Genomic DNA, 20,522 nt, shown 5'->3' with positions numbered 1-20,522 from the left:
TATTAGAGCGATTAGAACATGCTGTAGGTATTACAAGTACTGCGCTGCAGTGGTTTGTATCATATCTATCTAATAGACTCCAATTCGTGCATGTAAATGGAGAGTCCTCTTCACACACTGAGGTTAATTATGGAGTTCCACAGGGTTCAGTGCTAGGACCAATTCTGTTTACATTATACATGCTTCCCTTAGGCAGTATCATTAGAAGACATAGCATACATTTTCACTGCTATGCAGATGACACCCAGCTCTATCTGTCCATGAAGCCAGATAACACACACCAATTAGTTAAACTGCAGGAATGTCTTAAAGACATAAAGACCTGGATGGCCGCTAACTTTCTGCTTCTTAATTCAGATCAAACTCAGGTTATTGTACTCGGCCCTGAAAATCTTAGAAATATGGTATCTAATCAGATTCTTACTCTGGATGGCATTACCTTGGCCTCCAGTAACACTGTGAGGAACCTTGGAGTCATTTTTGACCAGGACATGTCCTTCAACGCACATATTAAACAAATATGTAAGACTGCTTTCTTCCATTTGCGCAACATCTCTAAAATTAGAAATATCCTGTCTCAGAGTGACGCTGAAAAACTAGTTCATGCATTTATTACTTCCAGGCTGGACTACTGTAATTCATTATTATCAGGATGTCCAAAAAACTCACTGAAAAGCCTTCAGCTGATCCAAAATGCTGCAGCAAGAGTCCTGACAGGGACTAGAAAGAGAGAGCAGATTTCTCCTGTTTTGGCTTCCCTTCATTGGCTTCCTGTTAAATCCAGAATTGAATTCAAAATCCTGCTCCTCACATACAAGGTCTTAAATAATCAGGCCCCATCTTATCTTAATGACCTTGTAGTACCATATCACCCTATTAGAGCGCTCCGCTCTCGCTCTGCAGGCCTACTTGTTGTTCCTAGAGTATTTAAAAGTAGAATGGGAGGGAGAGCCTTCAGTTTTCAGGCCCCTCTTCTGTGGAACCAGCTTCCAGTTTGGATTCGGGAGACAGACACTATCTCTACTTTTAAGATTAGGCTTAAAACTTTCCTTTTTTCTAAAGCATATAGTTAGGGCTGGACCAGGTGACCCTGAATCCTCCCTTTGTTATGCTGCAATAGATGTAGGCTGCCGGGGGATTCCCATGATGCATTGAGTTTTTCCTTTCCAGTCACCTTTCTCACTCACTATGTATTAATAGACCTCTCTGCATTGAATCATATCTGTTATTAACCTCTGTCTCTCTTCCACAGCATGTCTTTATCCTGTCTTCCTTCTCTCACCCCAACCGGTCGCAGCAGATGGCCGCCCCTCCCTGAGCCTGGTTCTGCCGGAGGTTTCTTCCTGTTAAAAGGGAGTTTTTCCTTCCCACTGTCGCCAAAGTGCTTGCTCATAGGGGGTCATATGATTGTTGGGTTTTTCTCTGTATCTATGAAGCGCCTTGAGGCGACTTTTGTTGTGATTTGGCGCTATATAAATAAAATTGAATTGAATTGAATTGAATTAATCACTTGAAACCGCTCGGCCTGTCAAGCAAGTACATTTTAATTAGCTGCACTATACCATCATGATAACCTGCTGAAGTTCATCAAAACTGGTGCAGAGGTCAAATTAAATTGCAAAATAGACAAGATGGCTATAGCGACTATGACATTACCCTTTGGTTTAGGAGTCTGCTTTAGAAGTCTGAGTATCTGCGTCTTTGCTGTCACCACTGAAAAGCCTTAACTGGCCTGTGAAGCTTGGTTAGCAAGCTGTATTCATAAACTATACAGATACAAACCCAAGAACCAAGACTAAGTGCTGCTATTTTCCTTCATCAACACTAAAACTACAGCCTGGCTGTAGCACACAGCAGGCTGTTTTATCTTTCACAAAACGCGTAAGGCAATAAAAGTAGCCACGCATCTCATCTGCCCAGTATTGAAATGGATTCGTTTTGTCTTTTTTAAGTGACCTTTTTATAGTTGTTATGAAGTGAGAAGCCACCCATGGAAACCAAAATAGTTTTTTGAACTAGTCTGCAAATATGTATTTTAACAATGAAGACTGGCTCTAAGTTACTGCATTACTTTGCTACACCCCAGATGTCGTCACTAGGACGTCTAGCTGTAAATTCAGTTCTCCCATAGCAGGATACTAATGCTTGCACATCTGGACTGGAGGTGTGTGGGCTTGGGTGTGTGTATTTGTTTGCAGGAAGAAAAGTGTAAATGTGCAAGGGTGAGCGGTGCACTGAGTGATGCATACACACAGTGGCACACATACCAAACCCTCTAATCAGGTATGTTTCCTCTTGGCCAGGCTGATGAATTAGAGAGCCCTAAATGTTAATCTGTCTGATCTGGTGTTTGTGTGCGTTCACATGGGTGACCTGTATGTTTGATCTTAAGCTTATGCAGATCTTATACACGTGCATGTAAGTGACAAAGATTTAGATAACAGGGACGAGCATGCCTGGAATGCTGAGATGAGTGTCGCCACGGGAGACAGGCCTCACAGTGAGAGGAATCAAGGGAATGTGAAACCGTCTCTTCACATATGCACCAAGCACTCTAATTGCCGGTTATTCTGTTTCTGAGGATTATGTCCATACGAGGCAGAGCAGTGAGCCGTGGTGGGCAGAGTCTGGATCAAATCAAGTCAAATTAACACCGTGTCAGGATCACAAGTACCTCTCCTCCTCATTTTAAGTGGCGAATTAACCAGGAACACACAGGGCAGACAAATGGGATGAAGATGGAGGTTGAGACATTAAAACAAGATAACTGCAATTTGGATCAGGTTCATCTGCACTTAAGGCTAAATATTGCAGTGTGTGTTCAGAACGCTTGCCTTTAAATATAATATACTACACATTTAGGATTTTTAGTGTCTCTGGGAAGGATTTGAAAGAATAAAACTTGAATGAAAAATGCAGCAGTGTGTTTTGTCTTGTTTTCTATCTCTCTCACTCTCCACGTACAGCATTTATTAATATATACTATTCCTGTCTGTCTCTGTCAGAGCAAGGCTCAGGAAGTTATCTGAACCTAACGGACTTAATTGGCTTCCCCCTCCCTCCCTCTGTGTCCTTCACTGCTGGCTTTGAGGGTCATCCAGCCTACAAATTTGGGTCTCAAGCCAATGTCGGCCGACTCACCAAAACCTTTGTGCCGGGATCGTTCTACCGGGACTTTGCTATCATCGTCACGGTAACCCTACAATCTTCTAGCCTCCTTGATTGTCAACATGCTCAGTTGTCATAACTAAAGATATGACGGTTTATGAGGGCGAATGCCTCCTTGTGTCATCACCGTGTGAAATGTCGACATTAAAGCAAGACTCATATGTTTGTCCCTGTTTAAAAACTGTGAATACAGAAAAATATCTCTTTAATGTTTTCATATACTCACTTATGACTGAATTTCATGTGAAAGGGATGTGGAAGCAAAAGCTTAAAGTCTTTTTTTTTCCTCACACCATCGTATTATTCCAGGTGCGCCCAGCTAGCCAGAGAGGTGGCATGCTCTTTGCCATCACAGATGCCCAACGCAAGGTGGTGAAGCTGGGTTTGGCCCTCACTCCAGTTCGCGAGGGCCTCCAGAGCATCTTACTGTACTACACTGACCAGGAGCAGGCCTCCCACAGCCACAAAGCGGCTGCCTTTAGCGTCCCGGATATGACTGACCAGTGGACACGATTCACGGTGAGCTTCATCCAGGTTAACGACAAAAGATAAAAAGACTCTTCCACTAAGATGAGTGGTTTAACTTTGTCCAAGTCATTGTGGACTGACGTCTGTTGTCTCTGCCTGTCAGGTGGTGGTGGAGCATAATGAGGTCCGTCTCTACTTGGACTGTGGAGAGGCCGAGAGTAAGGACTTCCATCGTAGGCCAGAGAAACTCACCTTTTCACACAATTCAGGCATTTTTGTAGCTAATGCAGGAAGCATGGGGCTTGACAAGTTTGTGGTAAGTGAAAGTTTAATATTAATGTGGTAACCGAAAATGAGAGAAAGAACGAGAGAAAGAACTATATATTTTCTTCTTTTTTTCACATTTAACTAGCCAGTACTCTAAATAAATCTGTCTCTAAATAAAGACCCCATATCGATTTTGATGGTAAGAAAGGGAAGCAAAAACTTCCACTGACCAAACAGAAAATGTTTGAAAAATCTGCCTGATTTGAGATGGAAAGACCTAGAAGTAATTAATTTTATGCAGTTTTTCATTGGTTTGGTTGAACTGTTTCCTCGGTAGAGTGAACTGTTCTTGTCTCTCTTTGGGAGACTTTTCTTAATCATAGCGTCAAGATGTTTGGCCAGTTTTTATTTATTTAGGACAGTTTCCACATCCTAATGCAAAATGAATACACGTTTTTCTGGACTGGATAAGAATACAGCCAGGCCTACAGATCACACACAGAGAGGAAGTGAGAGGGGAGGATACATGGGGGAGTAAATCAACTGCAGATGAGGAAGTTGAAGATATCAACATGGCTTGGTTGTGGTGTGATCAAAGGCAGACCGTGGAGTGCTGCATCGTGATAGGGCACAAATGCAAACTTGATGTCATTTCTCATTCAGGAAAAAAACAAAACAAAAATGTTTGTGTGCTTGTCATTGAAACAAATGTCTGTGCAATGTCAACTCCGACGTTTCCAGAATGAATACATGACGTTCTTTGGCCAAAAGGAATGAAAATCTATTACAAAAGCCACTTTGACACATGACTTCTTTTCCATCTCAACTATCTCCACACAAAAAGAAAAGATAAAAAATAAAAGAAATACGAGCTGGGAGCAAATTGCTGTGGTGAGACACCCTTATCACCTCACTCTGCTTCGTTCAGTGTAGCTTGACTGTCTGAACAGGTTATCTGAAGCATGATGGCAAAATATGTGCACGCTCAGCAGCAGTACGTGCACTCGTGCCCATCTGGGACAGTGTGCGTGCGTGTGTGCATGTGTGTGCGTGTGTGCGTGTGTGTGTGTGTGTGTGCATGTGTGTGTGTGTGTGCCTATTACCTCACATTTTGCTGTGATACAGTGTGTCTGGTATCACTGTCAGACTTTCTAAGAGAGATCCACAGTCCTGAATAGAAGTGCTGTGACAGAAGAATAGAAGCTTTAATTTTTGTCAAATATTCCAAACACTGATCACTGAAACTAAAGTAAATTTTTTAATGCTTCAGAATAACTTCCCAATTATATGTCAGAGGTATTTCAAGATGGCTGCTGAGTTTTTCCTCTGTCTATTCTAATTACAGCAACTGCATGTAAATATGTCCCCACCTTTTAGACTGAGGATAGTCCATGAAACATTTTAATGGGGACTGTTTAAACAGATAGCTCTGGATGACTCACAGCTCACAATAATCTCTGCTGATTCCTGCACAGTCCATCATTTCCTCCACTGTCTGAAACGAGCAACATTCCCTTTCAGCTAACTTTCCTCTCACTGGCTCTTTCATACAAAGAACATAATTTATTCCAGGTGGGCGGAGCTTTTATGCCCACAATCAGAGCTGTGTTTGAAATGACCATACGAGGAGTCTCAGTGAGACAGCACACTACACTTGGGATGCAAGTGTTATGCAGTGTTGTGCATAATGTACATATGTTGTGTACATTTCCAAATAGTTATGGACCTAACTGCATGTACAATGTAATCAGATGACAGTTATTATGTTGCCAACAAATCACACAAAGAAGTCTGTAGACCAGTAACTAGATGGACACTTGGAGTGCCTGCATCACGATTTTAAAGAAATTGATCCAGTTCACACCAAAATGTGACGTGTTATCTCTTTGCCCTCATCTCAACTAAGATTCATCAATCTTAAGGCATAAGCCAGTGATTCCATGACCCATTTTTAATTAGATTGTTAGTCTTTCTCTTAAATGTAGCTCGAGTTACTACCTATGATGAATTATGAGAACACAGAGAAATGAGACTGAAAACATATCTAATGTTTGGTGGAGGAACTCTAATATGACACCTCCACAAAGGCAGCATCACTGCTTTGTTGTTTCATTTGTGTTATTATTTGGTCTTACCAGACTGATGCTGAGGACACAACGGAAGAACTAATTCTAGCACTGCTCAGACAGACAGAAGCCCAACGGTCACAGCAGTCACTGAACTCCCGTCAGTCAGCCAGCACAAGCCTTCCTCTCCATGCAGTGACATGTTTCACATTTCCTTTGTTTTTTCCTCTGCAGGGTTCGATTCAGCAGCTGGTCATAAAAGACGATCCAAGAGTGGCTGAGGAGCAGTGTGAAGACGATGATCCTTATGTGAGACACTCCGTAACTTGTTGCTGAAATGCAAACCTTTCTAACACAAAGCCACAGTCTGCCTAGCGATATTTTAAAATGCTGTAAAAACTTACATGTCAATCCACAGCTCCCCCTTGTGGTTAAAATTACTGGTTGTAAGGATTTGTGCTAAAAGGGGTTTTTTTTTCACCAATGAATGTATAATATGACGTTTGATAAAGGCCTCGGGGTACGCCAGTGGAGACGAGGCTTTGGATGACAGAGAGACAGAGAAAGACCTGAGGAAGACCGCACAGGTGAGAACGCCTGGCTCAGCACGGGTTGGCTGGTGATGGCTGGATGGATTACTTTAGTCCACTCCATCCATCAGTGTGTGTGTGTGTGTGTGTGTGTGTGTGTGTGTGTGTGTGTGTGTGTGTGTGTGTGTGTGTGTGTGTGTGTGTGTGTGTGTGTGTGTACATGTTTAGACATCTTTGTGAGGAAAGAAAATTGGCATACGATACCTGTGGGGACCAACAGTCACTGATGGGGACAAAATGTCGTCCCCACGGGTTTGAGGCATTTTTGAGGCTCAAAATGTGATTTTAGTGTCAGGGTTACAATTAGGTTATGGTTAGGTTTAGGGTAAGGGTTAGGGTTAGCCATTCATTTTTATCGGTTAGGTTTGGGGTAAGCGGATAGGGAAAGCAGTATGTCAATGAGATGCCCTCACTAAGATATGAAAATGTGTGTGTGCGCGCCTGTGTGTGTGTGTGTGTGTGTGTGTGTGTGTGTGTGTGTGTGTGTGTGTGTGTGTGTGTGTGTGTGTGTGTGTGTGTGTGTGTCCGCTTGTTATGTCTGGAGCTTAAAACTAAAACTACACTCCATGTCTGTTTGCACTTGTAAGAGTTCAACCCTATGCATTGTTTTGGTGCTGTCTTTCATCCTCCCACAACCTAAAAGTCAGTTTGACCCCAAACATCTCTGAATTAAAACTGACTTTGATGCTTCAAAGAAAACTGGCCTTAATAACCTGTTACTACAGAATGGTGGAGTCATGGTAGACCCTTCTAGTCTGGCCTGGAGACACTATCAGCAGCAGAGTAGAAAAAGAGCAGAACACGATGCTGGTCTTTTATTGTGTTGATGTTTAGTAATGCTCTTGTTTTGAAAAATAAAATAATTCATCTGAAGTATACTAAATGAAAAATCAAAGTGCTTTCTGTTAATAGTCTCATTCACCCAATTCAACCCCATTAACCATCCCTAAATACAGTCACTTCTTTCATCTGTACCAAAACCCTTTATCTAACTTTCACACGCATTCACACTTTTGCCTGAGGACACTTCAACACATGCACAGGAGGAACAAGAGAAAGGAGGACCTTCTAAGCTAATGTGGAAGAGCAGGTTGTCACACTTACAATGGTGGGACAAAGACATGGTGCACACACGAGACAGAATCACAGCCATTTGTGTCTCTTGCAAGGAGGAGGGTGTTCCCGTTAGTGCTCCGCCCACTGATGCTCCAGAGGAGTTTGAGGACTTTTCTCCTCACACGGGTCCAACAGAAGCCCGAGTGGACCTGATGACAGGTCTGTAGCACAAAGTTTTGTTCCTGTTTATTCTATGAAAGCTTCAGTATTTGAATTATGAACTAAACCTTTATCATATTTACTTTTCTAAATGTCCTCTCTCTATGATAACGTAAGCATACGCTGTCTGAAGTAAAACTGATAGACGTCATATGCTGTTTGCAGGGCTACACCGAACAGAGGAGGCGGGAGAGCAGCCACAGGGTGTAAGTTGGAGCGTGGGCTTTCTTGCCTAGTTGTCTTATTTTGAAGACAGTGTTGATCAGAAGATAACAAATGTAGCTCCAGTGTTTCAGTTTATTTTCCCTACAGACACAAATAACTTAAAGACTTCTTGATTTCAATTTTAAAGGGTGATGTCAGGTTAAAAGGAGAGCGCGGTGATCCTGGCCCGCCTGGCCCACCTGGTCCACCAGGTCCTCCCAGTGTACTCAGAGAGACTAAGCTTGGAACATCTGGCCCACAGGGACCACCAGGATCTCCTGGGCTGCCAGGAAAAGATGGACACAAGGTTTGTGTGTCAAAAAGAGGGTTTGTGTGTTTTTCCTTCACCATCTTTCGAAGAACATCGGAGATTTTTTAAGTGAACTTTAAACTCACGAAGTAATAAGTCTTCTTGCACCACTGACTCTCATGCTTCCTCGTGCTTCTGCTTTCAGGGAAGCAGAGGCGATAAAGGAGGTCCAGTAAGTTAAACAGCACTATGTCTGCTTGTTTGTTTTTTTCTGTTTCAGTTGCTACGCTCACTAATTATATTTTCATCGTCAGGGCCAAAAAGGGTCTCAAGGATTTCCAGGCTTGAACGGAGAAGTTGGAGCTAAAGGAGAGAAGGTCCAGCTAATGCATCCATGTTGCATTTAATTAACTGTTACTCTTTATTCCAAATGTAGTTTTATTTTATGATACCAAATAAAAAGAAAAAGTTCTGCCTTTTTCTTCTGTACTTTACTCCTCCCTGCCTCCTTACAGGGAGACCCGGGAGTTGGTTTACCAGGCCCCCCTGGCCTTCCTGGACCCCCTGGACCCCCCAGATCACGCAGTGTACCCGTGAGTAACAGTTTATGGTTTCGCTACTTCCTCCCAATATGTGTCTGCTCAGTATTGTCTTGCATTTTAGCAATGATATCAAATGTAGGCAGCATAAACAAGACATGAATACAAAGAAAAGCATCTTGATGAATGTGTTTTAGTATGGACCAGATGCCCTGGGTTCTGGGTTTGAAGACCTGGACAGCGATGCAGACCTCATCCAGGTAAGAGAAAGGACTAGTTAACAGATGCAAGAGTCTGACAGTCAATTATGGCAGTGAAAAAAAATCTAACATCTCCTTCCATTAGGGTCCTCCTGGTCCACCGGGCCCTCCAGGACCTCCTGGTCCCCCTGGACCCCACCTGTCCTCATCTGCCACCATTGAAGGACTTTCTCCTGGGCATGCTGGACCACCTGGTGCACCTGGCAGTGATGGCCTTCAAGGCAAACAAGGAGTACCAGTAAGTTAACCTTCAATTTAAGTGAAAAATAGATGATTTGTTTTAAATACAAAAATCTATGTAATACAGGGAGTGCAGAATTATTAGGCAAATGTGTATTTTGTCCACATCATCCTCTTCATGCATGTTGTCTTACTCCAAGCTGTATAGACTCGAAAGCCTACTACCAATTAAGCATATTAGGTGATGTGCGTCTCTGTAATGAGAAGGGGTGTGGTCTAATGACATCAACACCCTATATCAGGTGTGCATAATTATTAGGCAACGTCCTTTCCTTTGGCAAAATGGGTCAAAAGAAGGACTTGACAGGCTCAGAAAAGTCAAAAATAGTGAGATATCTTGCAGAGGGATGCAGCAGTCTCAAAATTGCAAAGCTTCTGAAGCGTGATCATCGAACAATCAAACGTTTCATTCAAAATAGCCAACAGGGTCGCAAGAAGCGTGTGGAAAAACCAAGGCGCAAAATAACTGCCCATGAACTGAGAAAAGTCAAGCGTGCAGCTGCCAAGATGCCACTTGCCACCAGTTTGGCCATATTTCAGAGCTGCAACATCACTGGAGTGCCCAAAAGCACAAGGTGTGCAATACTCAGAGACATGGCCAAGGTAAGAAAGGCTGAAAGACGACCACCACTGAACAAGACACACAAGCTGAAACGTCAAGACTGGGCCAAGAAATATCTCAAGACTGGTTTTTCTAAGGTTTTATGGACTGATGAAATGAGAGTGAGTCTTGATGGGCCAGATGGATGGGCCCGTGGCTGGATTGGTAAAGGGCAGAGAGCTCCAGTCCCACTCAGACGCCAGCAAGGTGGAGGTGGAGTACTGGTTTGGGCTGGTATCATCAAAGATGAGCTTGTGGGGCCTTTTCGGGTTGAGGATGGAGTCAAGCTCAACTCCCAGTCCTACTGCCAGTTTCTGGAAGACACCTTCTTCAAGCAGTGGTACAGGAAGAAGTCTGCATCCTTCAAGAAAAACATGATTTTCATGCAGGACAATGCTCCATCACACGCGTCCAAGTACTCCACAGCGTGGCTGGCAAGAAAGGGTATAAAAGAAGAAAAACTAATGACATGGCCTCCTTGTTCACCTGATCTGAACCCCATTGAGAACCTGTGGTCCATCATCAAATGTGAGATTTACAAGGAGGGAAAACAGTACACCTCTCTGAACAGTGTCTGGGAGGCTGTGGTTGCTGCTGCACGCAATGTTGATGGTGAACAGATCAAAACACTGACAGAATCCATGGATGGCAGGCTTTTGAGTGTCCTTGCAAAGAAAGGTGGCTATATTGGTCGCTGATTTGTTTTTGTTTTGTTTTTGAATGTCAGAAATGTATATTTGTGAATGTGGAGATGTTATATTGGTGTCACTGGTAAAAATAAATCATTGAAATGGGTATATATTTGTTTTTTGTTAAGTTGCCTAATAATTCTGCACAGTAATAGTCACCTGCACACACAGATATCCCCCTAAAATAGCTAAAACTAAAAACAGACTAAAAACTACTTCCAAAAACATTCAGCTTTGATATTAATGAGTTTTTTGGGTTCATTGAGAAAATGGTTGTTGTTCAATAATAAAATTATTCCTCAAAAATACAACTTGCCTAATAATTCTGCACTCCCTGTATACACTGATGGGATTCTGCAGACGTATGCAACTGTCCAAACATGCATGGTCCTGTGTGGAAAAAGTAACGCAGTGAAGACGTGTTGTCTGTGGTGACACATCACACTTCTCCATCTAACAAACCTGTGGACAAATCCAGGTTTGGCAGTTGTAAGGATGGCGGTACTTGTCTGGGGCTGCTTTGATTTCCTGGACGACCATGAATTCTGCTCTCCACCAGAAAAAGAGAAATTTCTGGCCATCAGTTTATTCCCTGAAGCTCAAGCTCACTTGGTTATGCAGCAGTGCAGTTATCCAGAACACACCAGCAAGTCCACCTCTGAATTGCTCCAGAAAAAAAAAGTTTCTGTAGTGGACTATTCAAAGTTCAGAGTTAAATGTGCCTGAGATGCTTTGGCATGACCTCAAACAGGCTGTTCACACTCGAAAATCCTCCAGTGTGGATGAATTAAAATAATTCTACAAAGACGGGCGTGCCAAACAAAGAAATGCTCTATGGCAGTAATTGCAAAGACTTGATTACAGTTTGTTAGGTTTAGGGGGAAATTACTTTAACACACAGGACCTGGAAGACTTGGTTAGCTGTTTTCATTTAGTAAAGAAAGTAATTTAAAGCTGCATTTTGTATTTACTTAGGTTATCTTTGTCTAATTTTAAAATTTGTCTGATGATCTGAAGAATTTAAGAGTGACAAATATGCAAAAAATGAAGAAATCAGAAGATGCTGTATAGACACTGGACAGACACCTCTGTTAGTATAACAGTGCTACATCAGGAGACATTATTATAGCCTATAATATTTTTACATAATTGTTTTTTTCATATGTTCTGTTTTACTATATCTTGTACCTTCACATTTTATTTGGATTATTTCTCATTGAATTTGCCCCGAGCATTGACTTTTTTCTCCTTTTCCACCTTCCAGTCTTTGCTCTGATTTTATGTAGTGCAACAATTAGATTCCACCTTTATTTTATTTCTTAAATATTGTCATATTGTAGTGATTTGCATTTCTGTGTTTATATAAGCCAATGACCGATGTATACCAGCCGTTCTCTAACTGTCTCTCTCCATTTCATTGTCCTTTATCTCCACAACCAATCTTTATTCGTACCTTTATTGTTCCTCCTTCTTATTCCTACCTGGAATCTCTCCTATTTGTTTCAGATGGTTGAGGATTGGTTTAGTGGTTCTGGGCCTGACGGTTCAGGTTTGAGCTCAGAGTTCTCCGCTGTCCTCGCCTCAGACTTCGGCTCTAGTTCTGGTTCTGATTCTGACTTTGAGTCAGCATGGGGTTCAGGCGAGGTATACTGCCCAGTTTGCCTGGAAAACCAGCAAACAAAGAAAGGCAGAATTTCAGTCAGCGCTAGAGCATTGAGGTAGACAACATTTAGCTTTCACCGTGATAAAACGGTGTCAAAGCAATAAAGATGAACCTTAGCTAACTACCCTAATGCTCAGGCACAAATGACTGCACATTATCTCCAACTACGTTATCTTAACTGCTGGCTTGCTTGTGCTAAAGCTGAAAGTGATAATCGCTGTGCCATGAAACCCAAAGTGGTTCTTTTACTTTCAGTTCCAAAATTGTCATTGCCAAGGAAAAAAAATCAGCATGACATTTTACTCTATATGATGACAAGCAACTGAACTGAAAGGATCTGGCCACACTCTTATTGCTTATAACCTCATGCTTCTCTCACTGCACATGGTAAAGGAACTGCTCTGCCTTTTGCACCAGTCACATTCATTTTTTACTTCTGTTGGCTGATTTTTCTCAGGGATATCAGGGATATATAAACTACTGTATATATATATCCCTGCGTCTGCTACTAAAGTTACAAATGGGCGATTTCTACATGAACCAAACAGTTGGTTAAGTAAAGATTTGTATGTGACAGTGCCACCAAGGTCACGTGACAAAAAGCTCTCAATATTATCAGTTAAACGAAATATCCTGGACTAGATTAATGTGCTGGATTGATGAACAAACAGAAATACATATTATAGCTTTAGTAGTAAGCAGTCTTCTCTTGGATCAGCTGGCAGTGAGTGTGTTACCAATGAAGTCTGAGGTTTTATGGGTCCATCAGTGGGTTGGCACAGAAACACTGCTCTGAGTGGTGCTGCTTGATTAAAGGGATATACTGAATGTATCATCACTTCAGCTTGCTGTTAGGTGATGAAAAAAGAGGCGATAAAATCATCCTCGCCTATATGGTTGATGACATCGATCCTTCACGCTACAGCACATTTAGCTAAATGGCAAACAGTCACAAACACCTTGATTGAAAATTGTTCAATTTATTTGTATGTTGCTGCTTTGAATTGTTTGTGCCAGTTGGACAAATAAGAGGCAATGATATAAACAGCCATTTACCATTGTCTGCGTTAAAGCAGAACGTTTCGTATTGAGGTTAAAATCATCATTTAGTGCAGAGCAGTGTTGGCATGGATGATATTATCATTTAAGGAAGCTGAAGAATCGAACAGCTTCCAAACATTCATGTATTCCTTTAAGGTGACGAGGGTCACAGTTGCACTCTGGATTGTTCCTGTTGGAACAGCCAAAGTGTCAACACACAGCGACAGTATGCTCCCATACTAGCATACCTATGACTTACCACAGCTTTATTTCTCTACACTCTGCATGTGTCTTTCTATATTTCCAGGGTCCAGCAGGAAAAGCTGGTCCTCCAGGTTCACCTGGGGCTGCAGGCGAGAAGGTATGAACACCAAGAGCTAAAAGAAAAGACATCTAACCTTATTGCCAAACTTCTGCACATTTTTAGTGTAGACAGTCTTTATTAGTAATGATAGGTAACTAAAGTATATTAACTCCTTTACTTCCTTTAGGGTGAGCAAGGCCTACCTGGGCCTCCTGGGCCAAAGGTAATTTATACTACTCAAAACAGAGTCATACCTGTAAATGGCATCCTGTTCACATCGTTTGGTAGCCCACAAATAAATACATTTCCTGTTCTTGTTGTTACTAATGAAAGTCTCCTGTTTGTCTGAGAAGGGTGAAAGTGGGTCAACGGGTGTCCAAGGAATTCCAGGGCCTCAAGGGCCTATTGGTCCAGAAGGAAAGACAGGCCTTCCAGGCCCACCAGGACCTCCTGGCCCACCAGGGCCTCCAGGAACCAAATTCTTTGCAGAGGTGACCCAACCCAGTTTATTAATCACCTGTCCTCCACATATCACTGCTACTATATAGCCTCATATAGATTAACGAGAGGAAAATGAGAATTGCAGTAGAAAACATTAAAAGGTTGTGTCTTTTTCATCACATTGAAGCTCAATAACTATAGACCGTGGCTTCGTTTTCAGGATATGGAGGGATCTGGCATGACTGATCAGATTACTGGAGTCAGAGGCCCACAGGTCAGTGTGAGGGGATATATGAGTTTATGTACAGTATATCTATTGATTCATATAAAGTAACGCATCCTTTTTGTTCTTTTAAGGGTCTACCTGGCCCTCCAGGACCACAGGTAATCTGTTTATGAATTTTCAACAAATTTACAGATAGCTACAATGACATGTTTAACAACTAATACTCGACATCTGGTTACTCTTTGAGTAGGGTGCTCTTACTGAACATACTTGTTTGTGTTTTCTGTAGGGTAAGGATGGAGCACCAGGAGCTCCAGGGCTCTCTGTCAAGGTAAATTCATTTTGGAATGACACAACTTATATGTTTCTGATATGCAGTATCAATTATCATCCACTTATTGTTTATATTTAGTGGCCAACAGGTTGTGTATTTTATGACCTAGTTGAGAACTATTGAGCTAAAGTGTTTTTGGTCATTGATGAAACAGCGTAGTTCATCTATGTGAACTTAACTTTCTCTAATCATTGGAATGCACGTTATATTTCACGTGAGCCACACATTACGTTAGAGTGAAATCACCATCACTCTTTGCAGCTTTTTTATTACCTCATTTTCTGATGTGTCTGATGGCAGGGTGAACCAGGAGAACCAGGACCAGAGGGTCTCCGGGGTCCTGCTGGACTACCAGGTCCTAGGGTAAGTAGCAGTGTTAGATGGCTGAGGTGGTTGGCAGTTCAAAAGTAGTTAGCAGCAAAAAAAAACAAATACTGCACACTGCAAAAATGATACAGACAAAAAAAGGCTCTAGTCTAAAATCTTCCAGAACAGGCACCTTGTCAAAATATTGCAAAAAGCTATGTTATATATCTATAATTAATTAATTTGCCAACATTTTAGGAAACATTTTTTACAGATAAAATGTCTGAATGGTCCATTCTCCTTGGTAACTAGCCTGGAGGACATGGTGTATGTTTTCCAACAACTCTCCCTCCACTCCCACTTTCATGAAGTGCTTGCTCACAGGGTGTCATCTGAGTGGCGGGGTATTATTGTAGCGTCACTGTTGTTGTGATTTATATAAATAAAATCGAATGCATTGAAATTAATTCGCACTATTCACTTATTCACTGTGCAACATTTTCTTCCTCTTTACAAACAGGGGGCCAAAGGAGAGAAAGGCGGTCCAGGACCCAAGGTAGGATCGGAAAAACTCTTTTATCCTAGATGTGATTTGTTGTATCATTTTCATTTCATCTTTCTGTTTTGTTGCTTCCTCTCATGTCTTCCAAATACCATGTTTGTTTCTAAATGTCTGTTTTTGGTAAGGGACTAATGATTCTGCATTATGTGAATTGCAGGGTGAAAGAGGAGCTGATGGCCTCAGTATCCAAGGACCACCTGGGCCTCCTGGGGCTCCTGGACCTGTCATTAATGTACATGATGTACGCACAAACACACAACATGACATTTAATTGAATGAAGACTTAAGATGGAGGCAGACCAACAAACAACTGTGTGGTCGTAGTGGTAGCTGTGCAGACATGCTGCTTTTTCCATATCTCTGAATATACTAAAGGTGCCCTAATGTCATCATTATATCTTCTGTCTACAGCTGCTCTATAATGTCACAGAGGGTATCCTCAACGTCACAGAGATCAGAGGACCACCCGGGCCTACGGTGCGTAGCTTCAAGTGAACTACAGTGTGTTTTAGGTTCTTTGTTGTTCCGCTCCGTCGTGGAGTATGGATGAAGGGGGTCGTAAATGAACTGATATTAAGATTTTTGCTGCAGCTGCAGGTGTGTTTGGTGAGCTTTTGCTTATGTGTGTGCTTTTCTCTGCATGTGTGTGTGTGTCTGCATGCTGCAGGGTCCTGAGGGATTGCCTGGCAGAGCTGGATTTCCCGTAAGAACATTTTGCTACACCGCTTTTTGTCCCAAATGATTAAATTCAGGAAAACTGGATGTAAATATTTATGTGATTATTCTGGATTCTTTTTCTTTTGCTGTCTTTTGGCTAAATGGGGTAGGTACCAGAGAAATCTTTAAACACACGATTTCATTGCAACCTTTTCTTAATCTTCCAACTTTCATCTCTTCCTAGGGCCCCAGGGGACCAAAGGGAGACATAGGACCTACAGGTATCCAGGGCCCCGCAGGGCTTAAGGTAAGAACTGAATATGAAGATTCATAAAGCATGTTCATATACATTTCGATGCCTATGAAACAACCCTAAACACCTCTCCTCAACATAAACATACATTTAATTTTGACAGGGAGAGAAAGGAGAACCAGGGGTGACAATTGCTGCTGATGGATCTCTCCTGTCTGCACCAAGAGGCCCTCAAGGGCCCAAAGGCACAAAGGTAGCCAACAAGTGACCTTTTTACCCCTAAAAGACTTTCTATATATTTAGTTACTTTGTGGTGAAAGACTTTAATGTATTTAATAATCTGTATCTAATGCTGGAGCCAAATAATGTTTGGTCCCTGTACTAGTTTAAGTGAATTCCTGTTTATGCAGTTCCTATGCAAGAAACATCTCCTGGATGCATTGGTACGCATGTATGTATCCTGGGGTCATCAGGTGTTTCGGGTCATCATACACCCGCGCCCAGGCGACCCAGCTGGGGGTGATCAGGCTCCGACTTGCATACCAATAGCTACCCGCGGATCAGCCCTTTTAATCCGCAGCCACCTTGTGGCTTTCTCTGCCGCTTCACTCACAGCCTGGATGGCCCTCTTCTTGGCTGCCTCAGCCACACCCACCTGATCGTGATCGTCCTACAAAGCCCCTTCATCCCACTTCTATGGGCTCATAGAATGTCTTCCAGCCTCTTCCCCTGCACTCCTGCACTAGTTCCTGGTACTTGGCACATTTCCTCTCATTGGCCTCCTCGATCCGCTCTTCCCATGGCACTGCGAGTTCCAGCATGATCAGATGTTTTGAGGCCTCAGAAGTGATGATCATGTCTGGCCAAAGGGATGTCTTTACTTAGAGAGGGGGGAAAGTCCAAGTTTACCAGCTTGTCTATAAGAATGTCTGGGATGATGGTATTGAAGGCGGAGCGGAAATTAATGAAGAGCATCCTTACTGATGTCCCAGGATTCTCCAGGTGATGCAGAGTGGAGTGGAGGGCGGTGGAAATTGCATCCTCTGTGGATCTATTTGCCTTATAGGCAAACTGGTGGGGGCGAAGCTGGGTGGGAGGCAGTCCTTTATGTGTTTTAGGACCAGCTTCTCGAAGCACTTTGCAACCACTGGAGTCAGTGCGATGAGTCTGTAGTCACTGAGGCTACTGATGGTGGTGGACTTGGGGACTGGGACTATTGTTGATGATCTCAGGCAGTGAGGGACAGAGGCATGTGTCAGGGAGAGGTTGAATAGTCTGGTGAACACAGGAGCCAGCTGGTCGGCGCAGGCTTTGAGCACTCTAACACGTCGGGGCCAGCAGCTTTCCTCTGCTCTGAACACATTGCGGACCTGATGTTGTTGGAGGCTAAATGTGTGGGGGCTGTGCTCAGAGGACGCTGTGGGCAGGGTGGGTGCATGGTGGGGGTGAATAGTCCAGTTTTGCTGCTCTGATGCCTTTTTTAAGGTCTGCTCTTGCTCTGCTGTACATGTCCTGGTCCCCAGATGTGTATGCAGAGTACAACAGTGCCTGAACCTTGCTTGTCATCCAGGGTTTACGGTTGGGGTAGACCCGGACCAGCTTTTCCGTGGTGACAGTGTCCATGCAGTGTTTGATGTAACCCAGCACTGCGGTTGCGTGAGTCTCTAGGTCATCCTGTTCAAAGACACTCCACTCTGTGAGAGCAAAACAGTCCTGCAATTGAGCGAGAGCTTCCTCAGAAATGGTGTTAATGGTTCTGATGGTGGGCTTTGTCCTTCTCCTGAGTGGTGTGTATGCCGGGACAACGAGTAGGGAGAGGTGGTCGGACATGCTCGGGTGGGGGAGGGGAACACATCTGTAGGCTTAATATTTGAGTAAACATGATCCAGGGTGTTATTTCCACTCGTAGGGCATTTCACATGTTGTACAAATTTAGGCAGCACAGTTCTTAAGCATGCTCTGTTGAAATCCCCTGCAATGATGTGTACTCCCTCTGGGTATGTCCGTTGCTGTTCGGAGATCATGTCGTGCAGGTGTGCAAGGGCTGAGCTAGCATTAGCGTCTGGTGGTATGTAGACTGCTGTTATTAGCACTGCAGGCAGTTCTCTGGGCAAGTAGAAAGGTCTGCACATGACAGACATTGCCTCTATGTCCGGGGAGCAGACTGTGGCGATGATCTTGGTGTTCGTGCACCAGTTGTTATGTGTGTAAATGCACAAACCTCCTCCTCTGCTTTTCCCCGCTGTAGACTTTCTGTCGCTCCGGTGCATTGTGCGGCCTGCTAGCTGCATTGAGGCGTCAGGAATTCCCTCTTGTAGCCATGTCTCCATGAGGACCAGGATGTCGCAGACGATTGGCTGTGCGGCGAGAAGTGGGTTCAGTTCGTCTATTTTGTTGACGACCGAACGTGCATTGGTCAGGAAGATGCTCGGGAGCAGTGGTTTGAAAGGCTGCTTCTTTAGCCTGGCTAGCAGGCCCAACCGGCATCCCCGCTTTTGTTTGCGTTCCTTCCGCCGCCTGCGTTTCTTGGCAGAGCCGATAACAATCCACGGAGCGCCCGATGTTCTCGCTATCTCCGGGGGGATGTTGTGCATCCTCTGATAATCACTGGTAATGGGGATCTGGCTGTTATATCTGATCTTGCATGATTCCAGATGGTTGTAGGAAAATTTGGCTTTACAATAAGAAAAACAAAAGAAGAAGAAAAAGAGGAGAAACGAAAAAGAAAGGCACCTAAGTGGAGAGCATAGAGCCGCTGCATCTGTGCGCGCCGGCATCTTGTCCTATGTGCTGGAGGAACTTTAGCTGTTTACCCAGGTCAGCCCGTAGCTGCCAATCAGAGGCTGTGTTGAGGAGGCCGGTTGTTAACCGTGGACATGCCTGGGATTTCTCTCCAGCCTTAATGAAAGAGATTGCCTTCTTCGGAGCGTGATGGTGCTTGCTGGTGTTGATTGCTGAGGCAATCTGCTCAGCAACTACTCTGAGCACCTGGTCATGATGCTAATGATACCAAACATTAGCCAGGGCCGTCGGGCTGCTGCTGAGGAGGTGTTCTAGGGTGCCTCTTCCAGACCACAGGGGACAGGCAGATGTCTTGCTCTTCCCCCACACAAGGAGGTTTACTGGGCTTGGCAGGGTGTCGTATACTGCCTGCACGAGGAATCAGACACGGTGGAAGTCCGCCTGAATGATGTTTGCTCAGGTGACCTTGCACTGCAAGGTACTGTCTCACCTTGTCCACGCTCCCTGCCGCCTGAGTCCTACGGCCCTGCTTACTCGCTCATCCTCCTCACCTGCACGGACCTCTTCCTGGAGTAGCTGGTGTCTCTCCTTTCCCTGTGCCCTGCTGACCTGGGCCTTCGGAAGTACCCCAAGCCTGTTCTCCCTGTTGCTAAGACCCCCACCAGTGTCTTCTGTCTTATACGTGACTCTGCCACTTCAACTGCCTTCTCTGCCTTCCACTTTCCTTAAATGAACTATTAACATAGAATACTAACCTCGGTCCCTAAATAATGCAAGTCCTAGTTTTTGTTAACAAGGGTGCCATGAAGGTTGAAACTGAAATTTGCTCAAGGTATAAATAGGTCTAAGTGCTTTTAAGGACCTTTCATGGGTTTTTTAATGAAAAAGAATGACCTAGAATAACATCTTTGTTATTTTATAGAAAGAACTAGTCTGAAACTATGAAAGCAACCCACCGCTGTCATTACTTCCACCTATGTAATTCTCACATTTTGCTGCTTTACTGTGCACAGGGTGGCCATGGCTTCCCAGGACCTACTGGACTTACGGTGAGTTTTATGAGAACATCACAGTAAGGAAATTTCTGCTACACATTCATCCTTTATGTATGTTATTACACTGAATATAAGTGTGTGTTTGTTTATTTCAGGGTCCAATAGGACCTCCTGGACAAAAAGGAGAATATGGTTTCCCCGGGCGACCAGTGAGTAATTTTGCATGTTTGATTATTAGGATATGAACGCCTCATCTATAGGTTAAAAGTGTTCTGAACTTGCACATGAAAGTCAAGGGAAACACAGAACCACTGAGTGGAATATACTTGTCAGTGATTAGCAGAACAATGTGTCATGTTTTTCAGCATACTGATTTTTTCC

General features: G+C 43.5%; 1 protein-coding gene across 2 annotated transcripts in view; it reads left to right on the top strand.

Moving 5' to 3' along the window:
- Positions 1–20,522, top strand: part of col15a1b (collagen, type XV, alpha 1b) — a 59,218-nt gene that overhangs the window by 27,267 nt on the left and 11,429 nt on the right. For both annotated transcript variants that reach the window (XM_085377674.1, XM_085377675.1), the window contains 28 exons: positions 3,006–3,193; positions 3,478–3,687; positions 3,800–3,952; positions 6,204–6,278; positions 6,482–6,556; positions 7,729–7,834; positions 8,000–8,040; positions 8,187–8,345; positions 8,494–8,520; positions 8,603–8,665; positions 8,804–8,881; positions 9,025–9,087; positions 9,173–9,325; positions 13,629–13,682; positions 13,813–13,848; positions 13,979–14,116; positions 14,287–14,340; positions 14,424–14,450; positions 14,582–14,623; positions 14,927–14,989; positions 15,453–15,488; positions 15,652–15,735; positions 15,906–15,971; positions 16,162–16,197; positions 16,396–16,458; positions 16,568–16,657; positions 20,160–20,195; positions 20,297–20,350. In XM_085377674.1, the coding sequence (XP_085233800.1) occupies positions 3,006–3,193; positions 3,478–3,687; positions 3,800–3,952; positions 6,204–6,278; positions 6,482–6,556; positions 7,729–7,834; positions 8,000–8,040; positions 8,187–8,345; positions 8,494–8,520; positions 8,603–8,665; positions 8,804–8,881; positions 9,025–9,087; positions 9,173–9,325; positions 13,629–13,682; positions 13,813–13,848; positions 13,979–14,116; positions 14,287–14,340; positions 14,424–14,450; positions 14,582–14,623; positions 14,927–14,989; positions 15,453–15,488; positions 15,652–15,735; positions 15,906–15,971; positions 16,162–16,197; positions 16,396–16,458; positions 16,568–16,657; positions 20,160–20,195; positions 20,297–20,350 (2,270 nt within the window). The remainder of the gene's footprint in view (positions 1–3,005; positions 3,194–3,477; positions 3,688–3,799; positions 3,953–6,203; positions 6,279–6,481; positions 6,557–7,728; positions 7,835–7,999; positions 8,041–8,186; positions 8,346–8,493; positions 8,521–8,602; positions 8,666–8,803; positions 8,882–9,024; positions 9,088–9,172; positions 9,326–13,628; positions 13,683–13,812; positions 13,849–13,978; positions 14,117–14,286; positions 14,341–14,423; positions 14,451–14,581; positions 14,624–14,926; positions 14,990–15,452; positions 15,489–15,651; positions 15,736–15,905; positions 15,972–16,161; positions 16,198–16,395; positions 16,459–16,567; positions 16,658–20,159; positions 20,196–20,296; positions 20,351–20,522) is intronic.

Source organism: Diplotaxodon limnothrissa, linkage group LG18, assembly GCF_057381915.1.
Source record: "Diplotaxodon limnothrissa isolate DT_005_m linkage group LG18, D_limnothrissa_male_GT1.1, whole genome shotgun sequence".
NCBI classification, from domain to species: domain Eukaryota; kingdom Metazoa; phylum Chordata; class Actinopteri; order Cichliformes; family Cichlidae; genus Diplotaxodon; species Diplotaxodon limnothrissa.
Note: the sequence above shows the minus strand (reverse complement) of the source record. Positions and strands in the feature narration are given on the sequence as shown.